Source organism: Haliotis rufescens, unplaced genomic scaffold (genome assembly GCF_023055435.1).
Source record: "Haliotis rufescens isolate VD_foot unplaced genomic scaffold, xgHalRufe1.0.p SCAF_7, whole genome shotgun sequence".
NCBI classification, from domain to species: domain Eukaryota; kingdom Metazoa; phylum Mollusca; class Gastropoda; order Lepetellida; family Haliotidae; genus Haliotis; species Haliotis rufescens.
Window position 1 is genome coordinate 5,629,554 of NW_025964361.1, and position 27,943 is coordinate 5,657,496.

At 37.3% G+C, this 27,943-nt stretch overlaps 1 protein-coding gene across 1 annotated transcript; it reads right to left on the reverse strand.

Annotated features, from left to right (window-relative positions):
• LOC124149630 (CD109 antigen-like) lies at positions 1 to 27,733 on the reverse strand. The gene is made up of 37 exons (XM_046521351.2): positions 27,668 to 27,733; positions 27,192 to 27,269; positions 26,015 to 26,208; positions 25,342 to 25,367; positions 22,770 to 22,929; positions 21,818 to 21,888; positions 20,745 to 20,873; positions 19,249 to 19,288; positions 18,948 to 19,032; positions 18,519 to 18,630; positions 17,981 to 18,205; positions 16,911 to 17,144; positions 15,475 to 15,573; positions 15,262 to 15,324; positions 14,656 to 14,847; positions 9,620 to 9,769; positions 9,395 to 9,478; positions 8,956 to 9,031; positions 8,436 to 8,727; positions 7,947 to 8,064; positions 7,665 to 7,778; positions 7,277 to 7,381; positions 6,988 to 7,116; positions 6,617 to 6,755; positions 5,438 to 5,614; positions 3,987 to 4,068; positions 3,671 to 3,827; positions 3,485 to 3,559; positions 3,130 to 3,307; positions 2,670 to 2,875; positions 2,399 to 2,548; positions 2,205 to 2,267; positions 1,557 to 1,666; positions 1,131 to 1,278; positions 684 to 786; positions 433 to 515; positions 1 to 96 (listed from the first exon to the last, which is right to left on the reverse strand). The coding sequence occupies exons 2-37, from the start codon at positions 27,239 to 27,241 to the stop codon at positions 88 to 90; spliced, it is 4,428 nt and encodes a 1,475-aa protein (XP_046377307.2). The 5' UTR covers positions 27,242 to 27,269; positions 27,668 to 27,733; the 3' UTR covers positions 1 to 87.
• Between the last annotated feature and the right edge of the window lie 210 nt (positions 27,734 to 27,943).

The following is a 27,943-nucleotide window of genomic DNA, read 5'->3' on the forward strand; positions in this document are numbered from 1 at the left end:
GGCATTTGAATATTTATTTGTTGTCAACAATTGCTTTGTTTGAAAGAATTGTTTCACCGTCGGTGTTTCCAGATGTTGTGACGTTGTTTAGTGTGACTGGAAGACAATGGAGATAATTTTGCAACATTGAGACGATATTGTATAAGTGACTTAAAATATCGACATGAATGACAAATCATTATGATGACAATTGATCAAGGATTGATGGTTTATTGTGAACATAGTAACATATGGTTTCAGAATAGGGTTATTGAACTTGTTACTTGATTTATTTTGTTATCTAGAAACGCGTATAAACAGGGCTTTTAGAAACATATGTGTTCACTTATATTTCTATTTTCAAAAATAAATTTAAAAAAAACCGATTAAATTTATCCTGGCCATATAACCAAATCATTAACAGCTACAAACTATACTACATAACTCTACTACCTGTGTGCAGCATTTGGCGCAAATGTCACAAACAGTTGCGTCATGCAGGGTCTTGGAGCGGTAGAACGCAACACCCTGGTGTGCTAGAAGACAGAAACGCCAGTCACAGAATCACCACTTTCAATACTTTTGGTTTTCAAGAAAGACAAATCGTCTTATGACTTCATACATCATTACTACATTCCTATTTCCTGGTATCATTACTAATAAGATGTTTAGGATTTTATTTGGCAGAAATATGTTTAACTTACTTGGCTCGTAGTAGTCAAAGGCATGGATAGGGGACGCCTGTATCTTAGCAACCGGGCCATTCCTTCTTCCAGTGAATCTGATGCATGTTTCACTGGCATCCATCTTTCAAAATATAACATAATTCTTTTGAATGTATATTCATCGGTAGTACTCCATGTCCGCCCAGAGACATACATGAATGCCTATTCATACTAGTGATATATGTTGTGATTTTACAATTATATATGGTAATTTTAAAACATATATTATTTTCAATCTTTGATGACATGGTAACAATATTATCATGAATACAATTTTAGTTTCAATGTATGGTGTTTGCGTAAAGCATGTCTCTCTCTGGTTGAATTGCCAATTTAATGCCGTATAACATCTGAAGCTTGTGTGAGTGCATGACACCTACCACAGTCCACATGTCCACATAATGGCGAGGTGCTTTGGTTGCTCACCTGGTTGAAATAGAAGACAAGAGTTTTGCCCAGCAGTTCGGATCTCTGTAGTTTGCGGCTGATATAGATTGACTCCATATCCGGTTCAAAGCCTGATGGGATTGTGATCTCGACCACAGCCATGTTACTGGTTCTCTCCTTGCTGTAGCTGTTGGATATTATGGAAGAGTATATTAATGGACGTCACACATATAATACGTCGGAGTTCAACCTAGTAAATCAATATGTATATGATAATCAGGATTTATAAGACATAAGCGACAAAACCTTTGATATGGCCAGGTAATCAATAATAACATTTGACGTGAGAGAATAGAGAAGAGTTTTGTTTACCATTTCTGTTTCTGACAACTAGCCAATACATTGACAGCAACAGACTCCCCCAACCCTAGTCATAGGACAACCTACAGGCACAAGTACTCTTACCTGACACAGGTCCTGAGTGTGTACATGTTCAGTGTCTCGATCTCGATGTCCTGACTGATATCAAAGTACTGCTCCTCTACTGGTTTCTCAACGTTGAAGAACGAAGCAATCTGTGTGACAAACAGCTTCACAGTTCTACACATTGTCATAACAAGTGCACTGTAGTTAAAACAGCTGCAATACATCATGCCAAATCAGCACAACATATTTGTTCTCAAGTATGATGGCTTGAGTCTAAGTCAATGGGAAGAGTTACTGTGCCTCATATAAAGTGGTGTAAATATTATAGCTTTGAAAATAGTACCGTTAACAATGAAGAGTTGTGTTCTCCAATGAGATGTGATGCCATCCCATACCATTACACTGATTATTACGTTGATTTCAGCAAGCCGTGGCATTGCGAATTTACGGTTAAACTGAACTTTTTTTCTGAGCACCTTAACAATCAGTATCTACTGTAAACATTCAAAACCTACGTTGCACTATAAAATTTCATAATAAATATATATTTATTGAACTTTATATGAAGCGAAAATTACTTTTTCCCGTTAATGTATATAACAGATTTAATGTAAGAAAAGTTACTGTGCAGCTGCAAGCATTGTTATATTGGTTTACAGTGTTGTTACTGTACCCACTAGGACTAACCTCAAGGTATCCGACTCCATGGCCTTGGGCTTTCACGTTGAAGGTACCGGTGAACTCATTGGCCTGAAATAAATGTTTAGTACCCTGTGAACAAATTTACTTTATCTCAAAGAGATTGTGTGACCTACCAATGTTACCAAAAATGTTTACAATATATTGCAAGGTATTGATGGTATACTACTGAAAGAACTTACATCAGTAGCTTGGAGGTCAAGGGCGTTCTTGGCATTGATGTCAAAATGTTTGCTGAATTTTCCAGAACTGATGTCGGCGCTGATTTTGAAGGAATCCGAGTTGATGACGGTGGCAAACGCAGACAGAGAGTCGAGAGCAACAACAGTATCCTTAGAAATGAGAAATAAGAAATCCGAGCTAGTCAATCTCATCTTGTGTTCATATCAGATGCTCAATATAACATCAATTTTTATCATGTTCCGCTATTCAGTTTTATCTAATCATATATACCTGAGTGGATACGAAGCCACCATTGGGATTCCTGGTGGAAATGAGCCATTTCATGATAGACAGGCCTTTGACAAAGTCTTTCCGGAGCGCATATGTCTTCAGAGCGTAGCCTGTAGTCTCAATGTCGATGGCGTCAGCATATTGGTGAAATGGCCTCCAGTAGCTGGAGGGAGTGTGACTGTATCTTTCCCAGAACATCATGTCATCTGGCAATGGACCCGAATTGATTGTGAGCACACTTTTTATCATTATAGCATACGACAATGGATTGTATTTTCAGTCATTTATGGTTTCACACTTAAGAAACAGAAACAGGGTTTTTTTGTGAAGCAAAACAATATATATATATATATATATTATTCCTTTTGTATTGTTATACATAGATATGTAAGGAGTTCTGGTTGTTTAAAAACAATATTTACATACATTATATGATCATGTTACTTCTGTTCCCAAATACCTTTTGTTTTAGAAACATGTTCAAGTTTCTTGAAAGCATCTTCAGCAAAGATGCTGCCTGCTTTGGTTAGGGCGTGGGTAGCGATTGCAACAGTGTAGGCATCATCGAATCTCATAATGTTGAACTCAAGGAAGGCACTGGCGCGGAGCAAAGAGTCGTTCAGGTTGTAAGCGTTCACCTGTATGCAAAACGTATTATACAACAACAAAAAAGTGATCATCTTTGCAATGTATGATTATCCCCGTATGCTTTAATTACGTGTAGGCCAAGTCTGCAAGAAGATTGAATTTGACCACATATTTTCGTCTATGAAAGCAGCCTGTGACCATTGAGATGGAAGTATGATTACACTTACCCCTTCCAGCCCTCGGACTTCAAGCAGAGCATCCAGAACAAATGCTGTCAGAGCATATCCATGTCCAGATCCTCCCTTGAAAACACAACGGAACAGGAACATGATAAGCATCAGCTTTCATTCATCTTAAATAAAAATATACCACTTGCACGAATAGTATCTTTAAAGTACAACATAATTAGGTACCTGTATGCTGGAGCTGTGCACATAACCATTCTCACTGAAGTCCCCATTGGTGTTTTGCTTGCTTATCAGCCATGTGGCAGCACGGGCAATGATTCGGTTATCGATGTAGATGTACTGACGAGCCTGGATGAACGTTTTCACGACAAATGCTGTCAGCCTGAAATGAATAATGAACGGAAATAACCATTATATGTACCCTATCCTCACTCACACATCCTCCCATGTGAATTATCCTAAAATAACAATGATGAAGCGAGACACACTCGTGAACTAATCAAAGTGTGTGTTGATCCCAAAAGTGGAAGTTTGTACTTGCCAGGTGCTCCCGTAGGAGTCGCTGTTCCCCCAGATGGAGTAGGAGCCGTCACTGTGTTGATAGCTTAACTCACGCTGGAACCCTGAGCAAGTTAAATTGTAGTGAATAGACACCGATGATTCAAGCTGTCAAAATAGGTCACCCCCTACTTACACATTATATAGAACTTATAAATATTTCAGGATTTATTTCCTATATGAATGGAATGATGTAACTGAATAACATTGATATGTAATACTTCATGCTTCAAATATACTAGTATGTTACCGACAAAAATAATGGAACTGAGGAAATGATGATAGTGAAATGTGAAAGTGAAATGACGATAAATGTCAGTAACATAAAACATTCGGGCGTGTTGATCAATATCTGATGTGTCCACCGTGTTATGCGAAACGTGGACGACAACTTGATGGCATACTGTTGAGTAACTTGCTTATAGTTGCCCTGGGTATTTCTTGCCATTCTGCCTGAAGAGCTGAATAGCACCCAAAACAGTGGAACTTCCACAGAGGCTCTATTTGGGACATGTCAGGGGACTTAGCAGGGTAGGCCAAGGTCCGTATGCCTTGTCATCGGAGATAATCGGTGGTCTGGTATTGGCATCTTGCAGTTAAAACTTTTTGTCAACAATTCTAGCAAATCGAACAACGAGAGGACGCAAACTTTCGTCAACATATCGCTGGCCAGTCAAATGTCCATTCACTAAAACCAAATGATTTCGCCTGTCCTGTGTTGATACGGCCTCACACCATGAAACTAATGCCACCACACCGATCATGGTCAAGGATTGTTGCTCGTCGCTACGTCGCCAACAACGTTTTCTGCCATCTCTGAATTGGAGTCAAAAGCTTGATTCGTCAGTAAACATGGCCTATTGCCTGACTAGCCCCAATCTTTCCGGCCTGTTAGAGTCACACTCTTCATAGGACGTCTTGCATTCAGAGGGGCTGCATATAGCCGGTTTTAAACGGTATATGTTGAAATTCGCCTCCCTGTTATTGTACGGAATTCTCTGTTGATAACAGGAGCAGATTTGAATCTATAGCTTAGTGCAATTTATCTGTCGTATCCACAATTCGACATTTTGTCCTTTCATTGAGATACTGTCCCGGAAACATTTTAAGCATGTGCTTAGCTCACTTTGCATAAGTGATTGTGAGTTCCACTATAGGCGCACGCACTTTGACGTCTGTGGTCACCAGCATCACGTGCTGTTCATGCATCATGTGCAATTTCATTGTGATTAGATGTTGCTTTCAGATGTGACACCATTGTAATGTAAATGTACACCTCAACGACTGCTTAATTCAAATAATTACTTCCCTTATTATTGTCGGTAGTATGATTATCTTCAGGTAACTATCTGAACGTAAACCGTTTCATAACAGAATGATGTTTAACGTTTTGAGCACCGAATTAAACAAATTGAAAATATTATCGTGATTTACCTTCCTCCATGAATGGAATAACTTTCTGTTCAATTTTCCCGTCAAATTTCTTAGCACTGACAAGGTAGTTTGAGATGTAGACATCTGGGGCAAGGCCCATCATGTTCTGTTCTCCACAGCCAGTGGGCATCTTCAGAAGACTGTCCAGGCCGTCGAGACTGGGGCTCACCACGTCCCCTGTAACATACGGTATTCTGGATGTTGGTCTTTAGGAGAACATATCTACAAACTATCTACAAAATAAAGTTCATAAAGTTATCCTGTTGTGATATTTTAAATCAGGACAATTAGAAGCGATAAGTAGCTGAATTTGATAACTTGTTTCACTTATGATAAACGGACATTTAAATTTCCATAATATCAATGTCACAAGGTATGTATGTGATCCTGGCTCTTCTGACCAAGTGATTGGTAATGGGCTGAGTTCAAGAATGCTATCGGGAAATGTGTGAATCGCAGTCCCCGCCTCAGACGCTGAATTAATTCCATACATATGTGCATGATACCAATACCAAATGGACACTAATATTATGGCCTGGGCATAACACGTTAAAGACATGCCCTCATCTAGCTCCCTTAAGATATAAGTACGATTTATTGTGTATATTTTAAAGATAAATAGAGTGCAGATCGTTGTATTTTGTATTTGTACTCACTAATTCCTCTCGGAACTCTTATTAGGTGTAGATGATTGTTTTTGTAGTTTGTTTGTTTGTTGTTTAAGGCCGCACTCAGCTATATTCCAACTATGTGACGGCGGTCTGTAAATAATCGAGTATGGACTAGACAATCCCATGATTGACATCATGAGCCTCAATGCACGCAATTGGGATACGATTACATGATTCAACCAAGTCAGCGAGCATGGCCACCCGATCCCGTTGGCGCCTCCTACGACAAGCATAGTCGCCTTTCACGGTAAGCATGTGTTGCTGAAGACCTATTCTACACCGGATCTTCACAGAAAGATTGTTTTTGTTAACTATGATCGGTATTGTGACCGGATTAAAAAAAATGAAATGAGATCAAATGTGTCTCTCCACGATGGGTGGTTTACGGAATCAAAATTTGATTAACTGCCTCTTCAACAAACGGATGACAATGCATTTTATGATGTTTGCAACGAACAATATTTATTCACAAAATCGTAATTTTCTCCAAGAAAAAATATCTACTTACCAAAAGCCCTGACCCTGGCTTTCTGTGAGTCTTTAACAATGTAGTTTGGCAGAGGGATGGATAAAGTTTTGTTGTAGGTGTTTCCAGACAGAAGATCAATGGTGACGGGGAAGTTAGTCTCCTTTCTGATACCCTCGGGCTAAAACAGGCAAAAATGAAATGGCATTGCGGGCGCTTTACTAATTGCAGTCGACCCATGACGATCCGGGATAGACGTAACATTTATCACTTAGGTGAAACCAACGACAACGGTGCCGACAAACAGAAACGAACGTGGTTTATTGAGAGAACGAGGAATGAAGAAAGGCGTCTGGGTGGGGATGGAGGAGACATATGGGAGAAAGCAACCAATCCATATTGCCCTTACTTACCTCAACTTTGATTTGTCTCTGTACTGCATCGGCTGCTGCAGTTGATCGGGCAGATACTTGAATGTCAAGTCGTCCCAGGGTGGTTGGGACAATGGGAAAGTCTACTGTCACCGATACACCAGAAGCCACCTGGAGAAATTCTCTGATACTATAACAACGCCAGGAAGAAAGCCATTATAATTCATAATTAGGATAAGTATTAAGCGATTCCGTCAAACTTGCATTTAATATGTGAATATTGTATGAAAATTTCAAACGTAATATATAATTATTGTTTGTTCATACTCACTCGAACTGTCTTAACTTGATCTGCAGAGAAAGCCTTGAGACTAGCACTTGTGGAGTCAAAGTGGATGTTGTCATAGTCATTGGATTTCTTCATTGTCACCATCACCTGATAGCAGTTATTGATATTGTATAATTGTTAAACATAGTCATAACATCTCTCGCTATGTTTCAACTGGTCAATATCATTCATTAATTGGGGATAGTTCACCATAGATTAATGCCATAAGTGTGTAAAGTTTGAAGGATACAGAACACGAAATAAAAGCGATACAACCCTTTCCATATTCATAAGAAATCTCGATTGTACGATTCGGGCTATACCGATTCCAAACGCACATACATACACTGTTGAAGTTATTTGTTTACTATTCTACAGATCTGTCGCTCACATCGAGATCGGTCTGCAGATAGTTGAAGACGCTGGCCTGAACCACAACTTGCTCACCGCGGATGACAGACATTGGGACATCAACACTCACAAAAAATGGACGGAAAACCTTCATCTGAAATGAAATGAGTTAACTGAACAGCATACTTCAGTTTGAAATAATACATATGTAAAGAAAGTCCACTGGTGTATTCTTTGCTTGAATGGTAATACATGGCTAACGCAGGTTCAGGAAACTGATATTTTACAGTTGGTACGAATAATGAAAGTTGACATTACCTACCTTCGATGATGATGCTGTAACTCCTAAACCGGACACAGGATTAACTGCGAATGCTGTTGCCAACCATGACGTTATAGTGTCAGGAACAGTTGCAGATATGGTTGCAATGCCATTCGAACTGAAAATGGTATTGTGGTGTCAAAAGGAATAGGCAATGAGTTGTGAATGCCAAGAGCTAATATGCAGCATTTGAACAGGTGAATGAAACCACAACACTGTTGCTTACTAGATTCATTCAGAGTGATGAATTCCTACCTACATGTTTTCAGTGAGATTGACATTAGCCAGAACCTTACAATCGTTGGCTCAAGTTCAGTTTCACCCTAATTATTAGTATTTGATTGTCATCATCACACCCATATTTGTGGTTATTCAAAGTGATAAACCCAGCTCACTGTTGCACTCACTCAAACACAAGGGAACCATTACAGTAAAATAATAGTATGACAGTGTTCACGTGTTTGAACGAATATTTGAACTATTTCTCACCCAATAGTAGTGTTTGTCCAGAGCCATGTCTCTGGGAAGAATTTCCTCACTCGCTCTACCTGCTTTAAGGGCTGACCTGTTGGTGTTGGATAATTTGATAGTCCTTGGGGGGGTGAAGCTGTTGGATAACCAGTGTAGCCACCAAACGGTAAAGCTGTTGGGCCAGGGTAAGGTGTTGCTCCTGGATAAGGAGTGTAGGCTATTGGCCAAGCTGTTGGGCCAAGATAAGATGTTGCTGCTGCGTAAGTGTACGTGGGGGCTGTCGGTCCAAGAGAGGGCGGATACGTGAGACCTAGTAATCAAGAGCATTATTTTAATAAAACGATGTTATATGCTGTATGTATTTGCCATGCTATGTGTGATTTACCTGTTACCCATGAACACATGCATAGGATTGGAAGTCTTTTAAGTATTCATTTAAGGTATACACTATTATCAAGTGTCATCCTGAATTAGTTCCAAGTACAACAAAGTAAATTCATACATGATGTCTGTAAAATAAATGACCTATGATGCATACCTGCTATATGGCCATAAGCAATTCCGCCAGGATTTTTTGGAACATTTGCATCAGTGAAGATATAAACACTGACATCCTGGAATTCAGAAATAAAGAATATAAAGGTCAACACAATAAAGCTTAATTGATTTAACTTGCAAATCAGTATAGTGTTATTTCTCTTTTTCTGCCTTTTCATTAGTGACTGTTTAAAGAACAACTGAGGTTGTCTGTTGTTTGTCCAGAATTTTCTAGAAAAAATATTTTAATAAACCACCCCACTCCCTTCATACACCCCATACACATACCCTCATACACAACCACCACCAACACATAAACACCCCCCCACCCCACCCAACCACCCCCCTCCGCACACGCACCGACGCACCCCACCCCGCCACACACATACACCAGATAATCAAAAGATAGGTCCATAGTCTTATCTCCCTGGGGATCCTACCTTGAAGACCTGACTGGCGTCTGTCTCTCCCGCATAAGTATTGGTCGTGCCACGGTTGTCATAGTATTTTAACTCAGTCTCCACCTAAATCCAAAGTTTCATCTTGTAAGATCCTAGTGTTTATCAGCAACATATATCATGGGAAAAATAAATGACAACATAATTCATTTTATCCTTGAAGATGTTGGAAGTTATTGATTAGCAACAAAACCAACTGGAACAAACCATATCACTTGTGATGTCATTTCCACTGGCCAGGAGGGTCACTGATTGGTCAACAACGAGTAAACTGACCAATGACTGTGGATCAGCTGAGACTTTGACATCAACAGTCTCATGGGGCTGCGATTCGTTCCTGCTAAAGCCGAATGTCACCTTAAAATAAATAATTCCATGTTTTGTGTTGATAAATTAAATATTGTTTTGTACTTTAAACCGACACAAGCATGTGATTATGAATAACTATCAAAACAGTGATGATTTCAGATGTTTGCGAAAAGGTTTGCATCGTGCCTCACCGGTTGCTGTCATCACAAACACAGACAAAGGCAAGTCAACTGTTCGCCTGAAATTGCGGGAGTATATGGTACAAGTCAAACTAGGTATCTGCATTGGACATGTTGTGTCAAATTTGATATTGTCCCCCACGTGTTTACCATTCATTTTACTTTGGCCTTGGATATTGTAACGCTCAACAAATAGACAGACAAAGGTAGTGACAGAACAAAATTTGACGTTCATACGTTTTTCAGACCGTGTTCTTGAAATGACGTAAACACTGACGGACTACTTCCACATTCCCGGGGAAACCCCTGGGAAATCCCTAGCAGGAATAGATATATAAGCATTCTTTCTATTCATTTAAGACCCTTTAATCTTGAACTCAGCGTTTTAGTATACATTGAGAAACGCGAGAGAGTTTGACTGTATAATCGTTCACGAATAGCCCTCGCTACCACCCATCCCAGTGAACAAAACGGAGAAATACACATCCAAGCTATCGTAGTATCGACTCGATCCGTGTCTAGGCTGACAGTGACAGTCAACAGCAATCTATGAACTTACCTTCGTGTCTATTTAACACACCTTTCAGACAGACAGAAGTTTATTCAATATTTTAGGCCATATGACCTATAGTACAGTAGTGTTGTTGTTTTTGTATCAACATTGTACAGTCACGTGTAGGTAATAATAAGTTTACATAAAATATTAACGTCTAATTTCAAAAATCTTCAGGAATATTGACAGAGATGATATTGTATTTGCATTGCAGGAGTTCAACAAATTTCTCATCAGTTGTTCATCTTTGTACATAGTTGAAATCATAGGGAGGTATCTATTTCTAAGAAACTGATAATATTTACAAATGAGAAGTACATGAAACTCATCCTCAACATAGCCTTCATTACAATAACGGCATAAACTACTTTCTTTATCTTGTACATTTTTCTTTCTGAGATTGTTAACATTAAAAGTATGTAATGTTATACGTAATTTACACAAAGATCTTCTCAAAGTTCTATCCTGAAGTACAGATACATATTTTTCAGGAACAAGTACAGATTTTATTTTCGTATAATGGCATAAAAACCTTGAGGATGATATTTGACAGTGCCAATCTTGTGAAAATATATCAACTAATCTTTCCTTAAGCATGAAGATAAATAGTTTATAATTGCCAACATCTTGAGATATCCATGCAAGAGAAAAACCAGAATACAAAGAATATTTCTGATATCAGACACCCATAAACAATATTTACCCTTTTTATCCAAGGCTTTTAACATAGTATAACAATGAAGAGGAAATCTATTTGAATTCATACGAAGTAGCTTTATCCAATATTTAACTGCCCGTAGATGGGATGAAACAAAAAGACTGGTACGACCAGTTTCTCCTAGAATGGCTTTGTTAGAGGCATATTTACCGACACCTAAAAAACGTTTAAAGTACATGACATGAATTTTTTCTATGGAATCATTATAATGACATCCCCATATTTCTGAACCATACAGCAGAATTGGTGCTATTTTTCTGTCTAAAATGTCCGAAACAACGCGGAAAGATATAAATTTGTTTTCTTTAAAAACTCTATAGACAGGAATTAAGGCTTTAGATGCTTGCAGAGCCAACTGCTTACAAGCTGTTGACCATGCTAATCGAGAAGATACAGTCAACCCTAAATATTTATAATATGAAACAATATTGACTGTCTTATTATAATGCGTCCATTTTTCAAATTCAGTTAGAATACCACCTTTTCCTGAAAACAATAACATTTGTCTTTTTCAAATTTACTTCAAGGCCCCATTTCTCACAAAATAGCTGGAGATCATTTAACTGTTTTCATCAGCAAATAGTAACAGCATTATATCAATTATATCTTGTGACACAAAAACTCCGTAATCACATTCATGATACATTTCAGTTACAAGTTCATTTATGAAAAATATAAATATGTGTACTCAGCCCTGTCTTACACCAGCTGAAGTTCTGAAACATTCAGTGATTCCTTTATCTGTCTTGAAACATGCCTTAACTGATGAGTACATGCTCTGTAGAACGTTTGACAATTTGCCTGTTAATCCTTTAGTAATTAATAAAAACATCATTTTCTTTCTATCCACATAGTCAAAAGCCTTTTTTAAATCGATAAAGGCACAATAAAAACGGCCCTTGGGTTTAATAAGATATTTTGTACACAAAGATTGAAGAATAAATATATTGTCTGATGGAGAATAGTTGGGTCTAAATCCAGCTTGGGATTCTGATAACAGGTCATTCACATCTAACCATGTTCTAATACGTTTTTCAATTACAACAGAAAACAATTTGCCAGTCACATTTAAGAAAGAAATACCTCGGTAGTTGCCTGGATCAGATATGTTTCCAGATTTATGTAGAGAAATAATCATTCCTTTATTCCAGGAATCTGGAAAAACACAAGTATCTAGAATTTTATTAAAAAGCTGCCTAAGATACGGGTTTATGAAATTTGTTATACTTTTCATATATTCAGGGGGTATACCATCCTCACCGGCTGCTTTACCCACTTTTAACTTATTTAAAGCTTGTTTAATTTCATTTTCAGTAATTTCACCTGATAAGAGCTGGTCAGTAAAAGGCATATAATTACAATGTTGACATGAATGGGAATCTAAAAAAGCCTGAACTGATTTATCAAATTCATTTACATCTCCATTAAAATCTGGATTTAATAAATTTTTAAAATATCTTAACCAAGTGTCAGGGGTTATATCACCTTGTCGTGCGTTACTTCTCAAATAGTGCTTTTAATCGAAAGTCTGATTCCCATAGCATGCTTAGTTTTTGGGTGCCATTGTACCCATCTTACAAACTAAGTTCACCATGTTTTTTAGCCTGCTTAAACCATTACCTAACATTATTTCTTGGTGTGCTCGTAAAAATTTACTGCGGTCACCCCGAAATCCAAAATGGCGTCCAAGATGGCCGCCCAAGTGGGAACATTTCTCAATGCACTCATTACTCTGTCAAAACAATAACAAGTCAGCTTTTTCAAAATCAGAAATGCATTTATAGGTGCACATATACATTTTTAATGCAAAATAATTTAGAATTCTGCAAAAATAGTACTTTTATAAAGTTAAATAATGAATTTTGTAGAAAAAAATGCAACATATTTACATATCTGAGATTAGACTCAAACTCAAAGGAAAATTGTTTTTAAATCAAAGTATTCCAGAACTCTTTACAATCACTCATATTTGCAGCCTCGGTTAATTTTTTACTCATATGTATTTTATACTCATTTTGTTTAGTTTTACACTTTTTTCTGAATTCAGTTTTTGCACATAAATAGTCTTTTAAGTTTGAGTCACTCTTGAATGATCTGAAACGATTTAGTAGCATGTATTTCTTAGATTTAAGTTGACAGCACTCTGCATCAAACCATAACGGTTGCTCTTCAGAGGTTTTATTTCTAGATCATCTACAGACTGCCCCCGCCTTTTCCCCACAGTAGATCAGTATATCAGCTAATTTCATAACTGCAGCATTTTTGTCAGTTTTCAAAACAGAAATATAATCGTAAAACATTCGACTACTTTCTCTGCTAAAAACATATTCTTGATATGCTGGTATTCTGTCTATAGGAAGCCTATATTTAGGAACAGGAGTGAGGGTAATACCAACAGTGTTTTCTGTAGCTCGCTTACTCTGTAACTCTGACGTGAAGACATGTTCAATACTACATAGAACCGGCAAGTGGTCAGACTCGGTTCTGTTAAGAACCACCAAATCAATAACCCTAGAGAAAACCTCAGATGATACAATAAAGTAGTCAACAGTACTACACCCAGTATGGGAAACAAAAGTAAAATCTCCATTTCTATCAGATGTAGATTTTCCATTTACAATATGGATACCTAATATTTTACATAGGTCTAGCAATGATCTACCAAAATTAGTGATTTGTGTATCACATGACGCACGGGGTAAAGAGAAATTATCAGATTTATAGTCTTTATTAATGGGTAAATAGTCAGTCTCATCATTCATGATAAAATCCTCTTCACTTCCTGTTCTAGCATTGAAATCAACACATAAGATGAATGTACTCCCCTCCCCATAGTCATGGATTATTTGACAGACCTTTCATTACCTTTCAATGGTCCGCCAACTGATCAATAATGACTAAAACATGTCACCGCCACAGGTCCATTTACAACTTCCGAAATCTCTCCCGTCACGTTCATCGTGTCGGCCATTTTGAAGTCTTGTACTTGATGTAAATGTCTTACGACGCGCTGTCATTGTGACTGTCTTACTAGGGTAGTTCTTAACCGACCTTTCTCATTTAATGGTGATATTATTTGAAGACATGTGTTGTGTGAGATGTTGAGCAAGTTCTGCATACATACGCTTATGTCACCTCTCTCTTTGAGGAACTAGTACTAGTTTATTCCGCGATACTGTTGGCTGTTGTATGGCTGTACGTGTATACATGAAGTCACACGTACACACGTATAATTGTGTATAGATCTAGGCCTGCATCCCTGAGGTAAGAAATTGTGATAAAACAATATAAGAATTGACTTTCAAGCTCCGACGTTCATACCGTTTGGCCCTAACTCTATGAAGGTTCATACTCTAATGAACTCACACAAAGTGAAAGTCAATCCTTAATAAATGTGTGGTTATCCAATTGCATATATTTATTGACCGATTTGGGGGGCGTATGAATAATATTTCCGATCGGTGTACGGTTAAAGTAGCAATACCTTGTTGGTGAAGAGTCCCTGCACATCGAAATTTGTACTGTCTGCAATGACCTCACCATCATCAAGAATGTAGTAGACAAGAACGCGAGCATGAGGCGCCATCTTGGGTGTGACAGGTAGAGTGAAGTTGAAGCTCTTCTCCATACCACCATCTAGATACCCGGCAGTAACAAAGGATCCACGGGAGATAACCTTCATGAGAAGTTGGGCACAAGTACGTGAATGTGTACACTATCACACCAATCTCACCCTCCACAACATGACTTAATTCATGTAGAACATTATCCAAAAAGTATCTTGGTTTGGGTTAACATTTCTTGAGATATGATGTATGTATATGTATATGTATGATGTAAATAACAAATAATTGTGTTGTATTCAAGTGTCTTATTGGATACGTAAATGTAAGTAAAAGACATTAAAAAAAATGTATTTACAAGCAAAGATGATAGATGATTATACTTCATGATATAATGTGAAATGACCGGGTTCGAATCTCTGCATTGGTACCTTTCAAGAAACCTTTTTGCTTCATATGGCTTCAAATGACATTAATCCCTTTTATTGTATAATTATATTTGACTTTAAAGTTTAAGATCTATTTACCTCGTACCAGACTGTATCGAGCGGTTGTGTGGACTTGATGAGGATGTTGGCATTTTCTCCAGACTGAAGGCAAAGAAAATCACAGTCATTCTTGACTTTACAATTTGATGAATGGCCATTATTGTTATCGTTATTTACTGATCATTTTTGAAGTTTCTTTTACCAACTAACAGTTTTTAAGTAAAATATTATAACAAAACAGCTTTATTTAACCGTGAGTTTTGTGTTGTGGAGGTAGAGCTGTAGGAAGGAATCAGAGGGGGAGTAGGCTTTCTTTATTGTCCATGACGTTGATGTCTCCTCATAAAAAGCCTGTGGATGAACAGGAAAGAGACGATTGACCAACAATTACTGGAATGCATTTCATGGGGTACTACTTATTTCAATAAAAAAAGGAAAGAACCCAGTTTAATCTGCCAAACTTTGATTCCGACGTATTCTTATTTCTCTCAATACCGGACCGAATTCAGAACCCCTTATTTATCGCATAAAGTCAAATCTGTCCAATCCGAACTTCTTTCACTCCGGATTTAGGACGGATACTGTGGGACAAAGGACTAATCTATTATGTAATTGACAAATCCAACTCACATCGTTTATGCTGTTCTCATCAATACGGTGCCGTATGTGAGTTAGTGTTGCAAAAGTAGTATAACAATATTTGGAACCTTTAAATCTTCGCTGGTTGACCTGAATGTGCCTTATTTGGCATTTCCGTCTATTGACTTTGTAAAAGTAAGATCACATATAAATAAAAACCCACAAAACCATTTCCGTAGCCACAAGAAAATATACAATTATGTACCACTTATTGTACATTGGATGCTTCTTTCATCAGAAATGTCTTATGGTTATATAATGAGTCTTGCTGCTTTCATTTATTAATATGTGAATATTCTAAAAAGTTAACACTGTTGACCAAATTTCCAGAAACAAACCGTATCACAATCCGTTGAGTATATGTTACTTTTACTTTAATGATAATGTCAATAGACGTCTCAGAACAAAAATATATCTGCAAGTTTCATGATAAAATATTTCAAACAATAATATTAATACCAGCGCAATAGTTGAACCCAACCATTTGACCATCCTGAATTTCTCTAACATAAATGAAAATGGCAAAATAGAGAAAAAACATTATCCAATGCCTGTATAATAAATCAGTTTATTTATTTATTTTCCGAAACGGTAGAATCTGTAGTCAAAGTAAGAATACAATACCAGTTCATAAACATTTTAAAGGGATATCAAAAATGAATATAAAGAAGAAATAAGACAAAAAGACTGTTTTGCATAATTTCGTCCTGCGGATTCATAATGCAAGTAATAAAAAATATGTTTGAAGATTTAAAGGTATGGTTTTCACCTCTTAACTGGAAAACCCCCACATATGCCACTTGTCAAAGTATGCATTGAAGTCAAATGATTTGAACAGACTGACCAACGTTTATATCCTTAGCAATCTTGCATAATATACTTGATGATATCAAATGAACTAAACTCGTGCTTGATTGATAGCACGTGTACAAAAGCAATTACTGTATTATTCTGTGACTTTTAATGAAATTGAAAGAAAGATCAATATACGAATTCGAGTTTCGGAACCACTACAAATAATGTACAATATTATGTATTGTGTCCTTCACCGTTATCGTCACCGACACAGCATCCTCTGGAATTGTAAGTGTGACGTCCACAAGACCATCTGCTGGAACTGGAAATGTCTGTTCATCAAGACCATAAGTCCCCTGGAAGTTGGAGTCGCAACTGTGGTAGCGGCTCTGGTTCGGGACTTTAACACGGTAGGTTACACACGGGAAGATGGTCACATTCTTCCGTGGGGTTGGGAGTGGCAGATCGTTTTGTAGGGAGACTTTCACCTGAAAGTAACCAGTCCTCTAACCAATTATATAAATTAAATGAAGAGTGTCAATTTCTGTCCTTTACACCAGACATAAAAAAATCTGTATTTCAGATTTCCTGACTGAAACAGGTTACAAGTTTCATTTGAGGTTATGCAAAGGCGAATTTGGCTAAGACGTTTAACTTAAGCTTCAGGTATACTGATGAACTGATATAGCTCAATAATGGTCGAATAGCAAATCCCCTTCCTCAGATTTATCCACCTGAACATGAAATAAGAGACTAGTGAAACCACCTATTCGTTTCTTATTTAGATCTATTCACATAGATTTCCAAAGGTCAACTTTCCCAACTTTCAACCGATGTCCCAGCGTCTCTAGCCTAGCCTTTGGTATCTACGTTTCAAAACTCTTGAAGTACAAACGAACATTATCTTTCTTCAAAGATTGCAAAGAGCGTCATCAGACCTTGCTCAAAAGTTATTTGTTCAGGGTTACAACATTTAAGGCCTCAGTGAAGCTTCAAAAGTTTCATGGCACAATTTTGACTTGCACAATCGACTTGACTTTGCATGTGTTTGTGACGAGTGTCACCAGTGGGACAGGATGCGCGAATTATTTCGCGAAAACCTGGCATCATCACCATTTAAGAGTGATTAAAAACCTCATGCTTAACGCATAGTCGTAATCGTGCAATGGGTTCTGCTTTTAAGTAGCGATTTGTTATGTTTATGGAAATGTTTTCGTCGCTTTTTATTATAACATGTGATTTGTGTAAGGCAAAGCAATACTCTCAGGTTATACTTTGAGATGTTAGACAGGAGGTGTTTCCTGAAGAATTGACGTGTCCTTACCGTGCCAGTGTATTCGAGACCAGGCTTAAAGTTGTGATCACTGTAGTCCAGGTAGGTTAGCTTCACCGCGTTGGTATAGAAGGTCACAGTCGAGGAACCACTTAGTTTCTTGCTGGTCAACGTCTCTGTGACAGTGGCCTGTATCTCCAGTGTCTGACCATTGAGGTAAGAGTTGAGGTGCTCAACTTCCACCATTGGGATCGTGAACTTACTTTCTCCGTCAATCTGGGTAAATAATCACACACCAACAATAACTGAATATGGCTTTGTATATTTATTGACGAAAGTATGTCACAGACAGAACGTTTGTACCAGACGATGTAGTTTTTTAAAATATTTTTACAAACAAGATGCATTCTTCCTTAAACTGTGGGTTCCATATTCTAAATTAAGTGTAAAGATATTATAATTTCTTTGTCTTCAGTAATGCCTTTGACAAAGCCGTCTACCTTTCAAAACATTTGAATGCAAATGATTTTTTTTACTTAAGAGAAATCAATTGTATTTGTTGGGAAAAGACCGGCATCAATCTACATACTGGGAAAGTCATGATGATCTTCGGTTGCTCAGAGGCACAGGATCCAGAATAACCTCCGGCCATCTTAGCGTGAATTTCGGCGACGCCTGACACTCCCTCGCCGAAGGTATACCTGCAGGAAGCAAAATAAAAGACATGCATGTTCTAAGGTTGATAAATCATTTGATTTTGTCATTTTCAGCTTATTAAAAATGTGGTAGCAGTTAAGCATGTATTTGTTTGTATTTGTGACACCGGTGGGGCAGGATACGTTCACCTTTTCGCGAACACCTGGTGTCATCACTATTTAGTAGTGATTCATATACATATGCTTATGGTGTAATCGGAATCGTACCATGGACTCTGCTTTTAGTACATTTTTTTTATGATGATGGAAATGTTTTGTGTTGCTTTCATTTTGAAAGAATTTTTTTTTATAAATTCACATACTTTGCAGAAACTTTGCCCTTAATGTCTCGATCTGTTACCAGAGCAAAACTTGGAACATCCACTGTTACCTCAAAGCGTGGAAGGACTAGTGAAGAAACAATGTAATGTTAATATGATTCATCTGTGAACAAAACGATTAAACCTTTCTATCTTACTATATATATATAACGATGTTGATGGGAACCATTACTTGCACTGAAACATCTGTTCCAACCCGTCTAATTACCCAACTTTTAAGATACAAAACAAAAGTACTTCACTTTTACAATGTATGTTAGGTTTTAATCCAAAGTATACTCACAATAGTTGGATACCTGGAATTTCTTTTCTTCCATTTGGCTCTGTTAGGGTGAGATTCGTTTAACAGTAAGTTTTCACGTTTTTATGGGCAGGCATAACATTGGACTAGGTGATAAGGCGATATCATAAAACGTCACTGCCTTAGATACATAGATTACATTTATGAATGCAGTATCAACATAATATTGATTACATTTGCTAGATGGATATGCATATCAGAGACAATTTATGTTTTCGTAAGTTTTAGTACATATTAACACAAGTATATAATAAGTTTCCACTCAGCATAGTCACAAATGACATATGACATGCATACAAGTATTTTCCAGAAGAACATGTTAAACGCAACTAACATATCACGACACAGCAACAATTGCACGAAACTACGTGTGTATAGAGGTTATCACGCGAGTGTGTTTGGGGATGGTAAATTTCCTGCATTAGGAATAAACATTGTATTTAGCGAGCCTTGGCGAGCTAAATACATAGTGTTTATTCCTAATACAGGATATTTACCATCCCCAAACACATAAGCGTGATAACCTCTTTATCATATAATGTCATTCTTTAATTCTGTACTTCAAAATCGCTTTCCCTCTCTCACAAACATTACCGAAACATTGCGAGTTTTCCTGGAATGCGCGCATTAATATTTATTACGTCAGAGGGTGAGTGATGTGTCATTCAGACAGTGACAGTAGCCAATATAGTTCCAACTGAAATCTATTTCTTATACAGTGGCGAAGCAACATAAACGCAAAACAACAATTGTTTTTAATTGCCTTTCCATCGGTCTTTCCGCTAGAGTAACTGCCCTTTGTCAAAGGGAAGCTACTCTAACCCTAGTCTATGAGACGTCACGGCCACGGTCAGACGTTGTTGACAGTCGGTCTGTCCTGTCATAACGTTAAGAATTGTAGTCAGATGTACACACAGCGACAAAACGAAACAAGGCAACAATTCAAATATATTTCGGCTAAATCCAACTATTTTAATTTGTGGAGAAGGTTTCAAGCCGCAGAGGTCTACAAGCACAGATATGGCTACTGATCCCGCTTGGCTAGGCCTCGTGCCCTCGCAAAATTGTTTCGAAATTTATATATCTCCAAAGTTGCCAAAACTTATAAAATGCCTTATCTACGTCACAGTTAGACACTGATTTTCAGTATATTAGACTGTTCTTTTGATAATGATAGCAATTATCCCTGTAGTTTATCCAGATTACAGATGGTTAATTCTGACTCGATCGCCGAATGACGAGGGCGACGCCATGTTTGTTTATGTAAACAGTGAAAGTAGTCCCTACTTGACCTTTGATATTTGCATCTCTATCCGCATATGACCCCAACGGATATCGTTTTTATCCGTTGGCTTTATCCTGCCGAGAAACCTACCCATTATATGATAAACATATTTATCAGATGTTATATATATCAAATATCTGCCGAAACAAATTTTCTAAACATGAAGAACATTTAAGCTTCTTGCTATGATTACGTTGGGTACTGTAACCCTGATCTTCCAATCTCCGAGGATGGGCATGACACTGAGTTTAAAGGACATAGTGATAACGCCAGTAGGATCCGTGACATTCGTTTTCAGCATCAGTTTGTTGTTGACGGGATCCTGCAGGGATAGCATGTATACGTGTTATCATGTCATAAATATTATTACAGTATTCTTGTACTCAAGTATATTTCCATATTATTGGAGTTTGGAATTAGAATTCAAGAAATTAGTAACACCACCAAAGTACAGATGCTAATCAGCATATGAACAATGAGAAAAACCAATTAAAATCATATTGTACTGTTGTTTACTGTTAATCTTTGGGTACAAAATTCTCTATAAGAAAACTATCAAAGCCAACAGTCAACCACATTAATATGCAATGTAATAAATTGCGTGCTGTCCTAACGGTTATGTGCAAGTGACATGACAACGGGCCATTGCAAAATCAACTATTTTTTATAACATGTACTTCGTATATGATTTCCTACTTTCGTTTCCATACCTTCCAGGCATGTAAATTGGTTTGTTTGGTGTGTAACGCCGCACTCAGCTATATTTCAGCAATATGACGGACGTCTGTAAATACTCGAATCTGGATCAGACCATCCGATCCCGTTGGCCGCCTCTTATGACAAGCTTTGGGTGCTGTTGATCAATTCTAACTCGCACCTTTAAGGTGTGTGTGTGTGTGTGTGTGTGTGTGTGTGTGTGTGTGTGTGTGTGTGTGTGTGTGTGTGTGTGTGTGTGTGTGTGTGTGTGTGTGTGTGTGTGTGTGAATTGGGACATTTTATTGAGAAGAGGTTGATATGTATGTGACATAACATAATATGCCCAAACTCTAAATTTGAATAAAAACAATAGCTGAATTAATACATGATTTATGATCAGTAAAATTATGTGGCTTATAAGTCACGCCCCAGAAAGAAACACTGTCCTCACCTGGACCTTTTGCAAGGGAAATGCACGCACACGCGTGCACTCTTAGATCATTATTATCAAAAGATGGTTAATACACATGAAAATCTACGACTGTACGATGGGGCAGGATGAACACTCACAAATATCTCGATTGTCATATTTCCAGTATAGGTGAGAAGGTCAGGGTACACAGCAAATGTACGGAAGTTGACTGCAAAATAGAAATGGATAGGCTTAAAGTGCAAGTCTCATGGGTAGGTACAACGTTGCAGAATTAGACAGATCGTAATATCGTCAATCAAACATATCTTTTTCAAATCATCAAAAGCGGCACGAAATATTCACTTAAGTCTAGCTCTCAAATAATCAAAGACGAAAAACGAAAATGCAGCGGACGCGGAGACTATGTAATATAGGCTTCCTATATGGATACTGATGGAGATGTTCTCCACGAGTGCATGCTTGATTGCACAACAAGCTCGCCCTCTGTTTGCGGTAACAGTCAGCACAGCAACTTTACATATTCACGTGTTTAATGCGCTGATCAATTTCAACGATCAGACCGGCGCCCAGTCTGCCTGCTTCCATATCGGATTTATGAATCGCATTGCGGGGCTTTTTCAGACTGCACATCTGTTTAATTACATATGTCAACTTGTGCCTTATTGGTAACGACATTGACTGCCTTATTAGTAACAACATTGACTGCCTTATTGGTAAAAACATTGCCTCAGTTGTCTTCTCATGGGATTAATCCCCGACAGGGGATAGGGTTGAGGGCAGCAGGTCGTTTATGGGACCCAAGCCGGATAATAGTCATAAAAAGATATTTACAAACATTAATTGTTCTTTTAATTACTTACAATATCATGATCAAAGGTCGTTTCACACACTGAAACATGTGTGCAATTATATTTTTTTGTAGGAATAACTCAACCATGGCATCAAACAGTCCTAATTTTTATACTATCAATATATATGTTTAAGCATTGAGCATAAAGATTACTCCTCAGCACACACTGGCTTGATAAACGAACAGCTTTTGCTGTGACCACAAGGTTAAAACAGGCAGATATAGTGTAACCTACTTACCCATAGATCCAGGTTTGTAAATGGCCTTGTCTGTCTGGATGAAGGTTGACAGGTACTTGCCGTAGTACTGCAGGTTGTACATGTTGCTGTGTTCCTCTCCAGAGCTCGTCTCTACCTGGACCTTTAGGATGTAGTTGGCATACTTCAGATCCTGGGGAATCTGTGGTAAAATGCATCAAGTTAGTGTTGAATCTATAGAATGTATAATTATATGTTCTTGGGTTGTGAACTATTACGATACTACAGTGTACTTGATAGAATTTTGTTCTGAACAACAAGGAGATGCCGTAAATGCCATTGGCACACTGAAGATACACATACAGGCAACATCTCTACAAATACCAACAAGAGTAGATGTTCAATATAAGTTGCTTGTGTCACGGATGAAACTTCCAAAGAAAATATCTTTTGAGAAAACTGTGAAAAGGTTATTTGTTTAGAAAGTCGCCACGACCATGAAAATTCCAAGGGTTTAGTATGTGATAAAGACGTCATGTTTGTCACAGACCCGTCAAAATACAGTTTTGCGTTTCTACCAGCTACGGTTTGGACCGTTCTATTCAGTTCTGTCTTATCAAGCATGATGGTTGTTCATGTATATGAAGAAGTTGCTCTATAATAACCCTCTAAAACCTTAATAATTATAAACGAACAATCATACAACAAGTACTGATACCAACGGTATATTGTCAACAGTAATGGGAAAATTGGTATTTTAAAATTGTCAAAACATGTGTCATAAGTCTTTGTAGGGGTAAAACAAGACAGTTATATTATGTTCTTCTCGGAGGACGTTATTGATATGTATGCCTCTATAATAACTAATGCCACCAAGAGTAATCATTCGTTGTGTAACATCAGCTTTCACTTTACCCCTTTGAGTTACTTTTTTAAAAGCTATAAACTGTCCTCTGTTTCATTACAGTAACCTGCGAACCGTGACAAGTTCCTACCATATACCATCATGTTTCCTAGAAAACGAGAGGTTGTATTAATCACGTGACGGGTCAAAACAGATTAAGTGAAGAGTCAATATTCAAGATGAGTGTCAGTCAGCCATGTGATTTGGGGGTATATGTTGAAATGTATTGTTTCGTTACGTGGCACGGATTAACCAATTTAATTATAAAATTCTTAACATAAGTAAAACATAGGATATATACCTGATGAGAGAAAGTGAGAAATATAAAACATACATGTTGTTCTTTGTAACAAATGTATTGGGCTTAATCTTTAGAGATTTCACACAGGGCAAAGTTACTTCCTAATTTTATTTGGGAATCTTTATCGTAAAAAGAAATTAAAAAATGACCAAACTCAGTGTGAATTTAATAAGTATTGTTTACATTCAGTGATTGAGAGCTGCAATCATGCTATTACATAACCATAAGAATTCAGTCCAGTGTACGATTCCCACTACATCATAAGCATGTGTTTATGAATCACCATCAATAGTAATGACACCAAATGTTCGGCCAAAGTGAGTGCATCCTGCCCCATCGATAGCACCCGTCGCAAAAGACAAGTCAAATACTTGAAAACGGTAATGTTAGTCACTGATTCGTCAAATTTGGAAATATGTCTACCATAAAAAAATAATATAATAAGCTTAAGGCCTTGCATGTTGTAAATCTGTCAGTGATCCAACATCTTTTGTAGCAAGACTCGTATGGCGCTCTTTGAAAAACGTTTGCTCGATTGTACCTCGAACATGCATGTAGATGAAATGGAGTAGTTGGGATATTGCTCTACATAAAGGGAAAGTTGAAGTCATTATCTTGTGATACAGTCTGGTTGAAATTTGGTTTTTTCAATTCTGAATCTGTATGCATCAATCTAAATATGAAACAGACCGGACGGTTTCACTGGTCTCTTTTATTTAAGAAAAAGGTGGTAAATCAGTGGAAGGGGGTAGGTTACTTGTATTTGATCCTTATTAAACGATATCAGCTCATCGATATACCGGAAGCCTAAAATAAACTTCTTGGACAATTTCGCTTGTTTTTACTTTGCCAACCCCAGCAAAACTTTCTGATCATATGCAGAAAGAAACATATAAGCAGGAAGGAGAGCACAATTGGTATCCATGGGGATGCCTACTTCTTATTTGGAAGTCAAGCATTTCACATATTGTTTTCCCAGTAAACCATGGATGATATTTTTTTTTACGATAGAGATGTAACTATATCTATTATCACCACGTTCAGTTACTAATGTGCCATGGCTCAGGGAAATAAGCTTTTTCTTTTTTGTCGTGTGGAAGAGCGGTATACGAATTTGAAAAATCAAATGTTTTGACATAATTGAACTTAGTATTTTTCTGGGGTTGCTTAAAATCAAGTAAATCCTTTGAGATTCATATTACAATAAAAGAATTACCTCTAGCCGTTTCCTAATATGTTAAAAAAAACTTTGGACAAATATGTTCCAACTACAAGTGGTTTCATACAAGTGTATTTTTTCCACTATTTCAATGTGAACGTATAGTCTATCTTGATATTTGATGCAGTGAAGACGTTGTCGTCCATACACACTCGTATAGGTCATTGTCTATTACATTTATGTAACTTACCTTGACTTTCACGATACCTGCGGCACCTGAAAATGTGACAAAGTAAAAGTAAATACTTAATTACAGTGACCACAGACTCAATTCAATTCTGTTTTAACATACACTGATATAGATGTGATATAGATCTCAAATAACTTTTATAACTGCATAACCATAGGGCATATCAGCGAGAAAATACCTCATACTAGTTCCTGTAAACACTTTGGGACTGATAAGCTATAGTTTTGAAGAATTTGTATAATGTATAACCCTTTTATTCTAATAGCATATGTGCCATCTCTTTTAACCTGTCAATGTAATTTTGTGACGAGAACTTGCTTCAGACCATTTTACATGCAATTAAAGCTATACATTAATTTGTGTGAGGTGCTTCTGTTCTCCATTAGACTCGAGAACACACCACCTCTGCTTGGAAATTATCCCACTTTTTGATATACACTTTGCATAGCTAAATGTTACGAAGAAGAATCAATGTTATCAAAATGTTGAGAAAATCAAAATCTACTTTCCATAAAGATATGACAGATAACATATTGCATGATTTATAATGATAACGTTAGATTTCATTTGGGTGAAATGTTTTGTTTCATTAGAAATGTTTTGTATGATTAGTGTAATACTTCATAAGTATGTATAAAAGTTCAACATTATTCTGACTCATTATGTGGCCTACCTCCGAGAATTGTGTTTGTGCTGTTGGCATGGTCGACGTAGATACGTTCATAGTGCTCGTAGGGGTAATTGTTCCACTCCTTTGCCTGTATACGTGCTGTCACAGTCAGGTCCTGACTGGCGTTTAGGGAGTTAACCCCCAGACGCAGGGTTGTAGAGGGGCTGATGGTCTTAGGGGCAAGGATAAGAAAGGTGCTGCAAGATGCATAAAAGAAAATGAAACATAACATTAACGATGACATTATGTTACAGTGTTATTTAGTTTAATACGAATGCATGTGAGTTGTTTGTTTGATTAGATCACACCAAGCAAAATCAGTGGCTGATATTACGAACATCGATGTATGGCTTCAGTCAGCCAGATCGCATTGATTGCGACTCACATACAACAGCCCAGATGTTTATCGATCACTATCGCAAAAACAGAGCAACATTATCAGCCACAAATGTTTCACTTTTGTGAAGTATTTTCTTCATTTACTTGAAACATACTTACTTCACAGATTGATTATGTCCTGTTTACATTTGCTCTTATTAGAATAAATAATACTGTGTGCATAGTGCGTTGATCAAAACTATATAACGTAGCTCTATCATGTGTACTGTTTATTGATTGTTTTGATTCTACATTTTCTCTAGGATTAAGGGAGAAATGAAAAAATTGTCTATAGGTATATGTTTTTATGGATTTTTTAGGATACTTTATATGAAAACTTTTGTAACATCATTTCAAAGTTTGTTATATTTCCATTTTGGATATAATCAATGTGTTCCACTTTTGTTAATAAGACATCAAACATAAACATGGAGTGTAAAGTAAAAAAACAACATAAAAACATAACAAAATGTTTATACATTTCTTAGAGAACACTGTTCTCTTAGAAACTTCAGAGTTCAAATATTGTTACAAATGCAGGTGAAAGGTTAACAAAAGGTGTATCTTGTAAGGACATATAACGGCAGGAAGGTATGTAATGATTTCTGACAATGAAGAAACGTCTTCCATTCATATATTGAACTCGTGATAAATTAATGGGAGGGTTCTTCCTGCTACAACGTCACTGTCTTACATCTTATGATTCTTGGTAGCTTTCTTGCCACGTCAAGAAATAAGTCTGCGATTACACTGACACGAATTAGGAAATAAATCTGAATTGAGTTATTATGAAAGAACCTACTTTTTAGCATTAGCAATGCTGATTGATATGAGAGGAAGTAGCTTCCACATGTCGGAGTTCCACGCACTGACCGGTTCTCTGTAACATGTATAGAAAATCCACCGTAACGTGTCATGACTCACTGTATGATACAAATTTAAGTTTAACTAAACAAATGAGAACGGGGTTGTTTGGGTTTTAGGAGTGAACCCAGACCCCATGACATACATGTAATGTAAGGTGAGATAAAACATTATGTACAAAATGAAAACTTTTATCAAAGCGAAATATGATATTTTCTAAATAGTGTAATATAATCACAACCAAGTTTAAATACATACATATCGTCAACAAAAATCCTATGTTTGCAGAGGCAACTATATGAAATGGTCTTTATGCTAGCACGTATATTCAACTTGTACCAATGTGCCAACAATACCAAGTTGTTGAAGGACTTGGTCCTATTTCTCTACTTGTCCATGCTGTTATCTGCTTACCTGCTGTTATCGTGTCTTGTGCAGCTGGCTTGGCTCTATGCCTGGAACTGGCGTCAAGTATTGGTGCTTGGCTTATAAAGAACATCTCCTATCTAATCAGTCCGCACCCAGTACTCCACTGCCTACGATTGCAGGCGGACACTCTCACGCAAAAGGGGAACACACACCATGCTCGCCCACATACAATTAATTGTGGCACTGATAATCAGGATCATACCAACCACCTGTTTGTGGAATATTCTGTTTTTAATCGCAGAGAGACAATGGAGTGTGTGG

What these genes read in the sequence shown, in the direction of transcription:
- LOC124149630 (XM_046521351.2), bottom strand. Translation starts at nt 27,241, where the DNA reads ATGTGGAAGCTACTTCCTCTCATATCAATCAGCATTGCTAATGCTAAA. An exon ending in ATATGACAATCGAGATATTT is followed by an intron (nt 20,874 to 21,817) that starts GTGAGTGTTCAT and finishes CTATCCCTGCAG; the next exon opens with GATCCCGTCAACAACAAACT. An exon ending in TTACAGCATCATCATCGAAG is followed by an intron (nt 7,779 to 7,946) that starts GTAGGTAATGTC and finishes ATTTCATTTCAG; the next exon opens with ATGAAGGTTTTCCGTCCATT.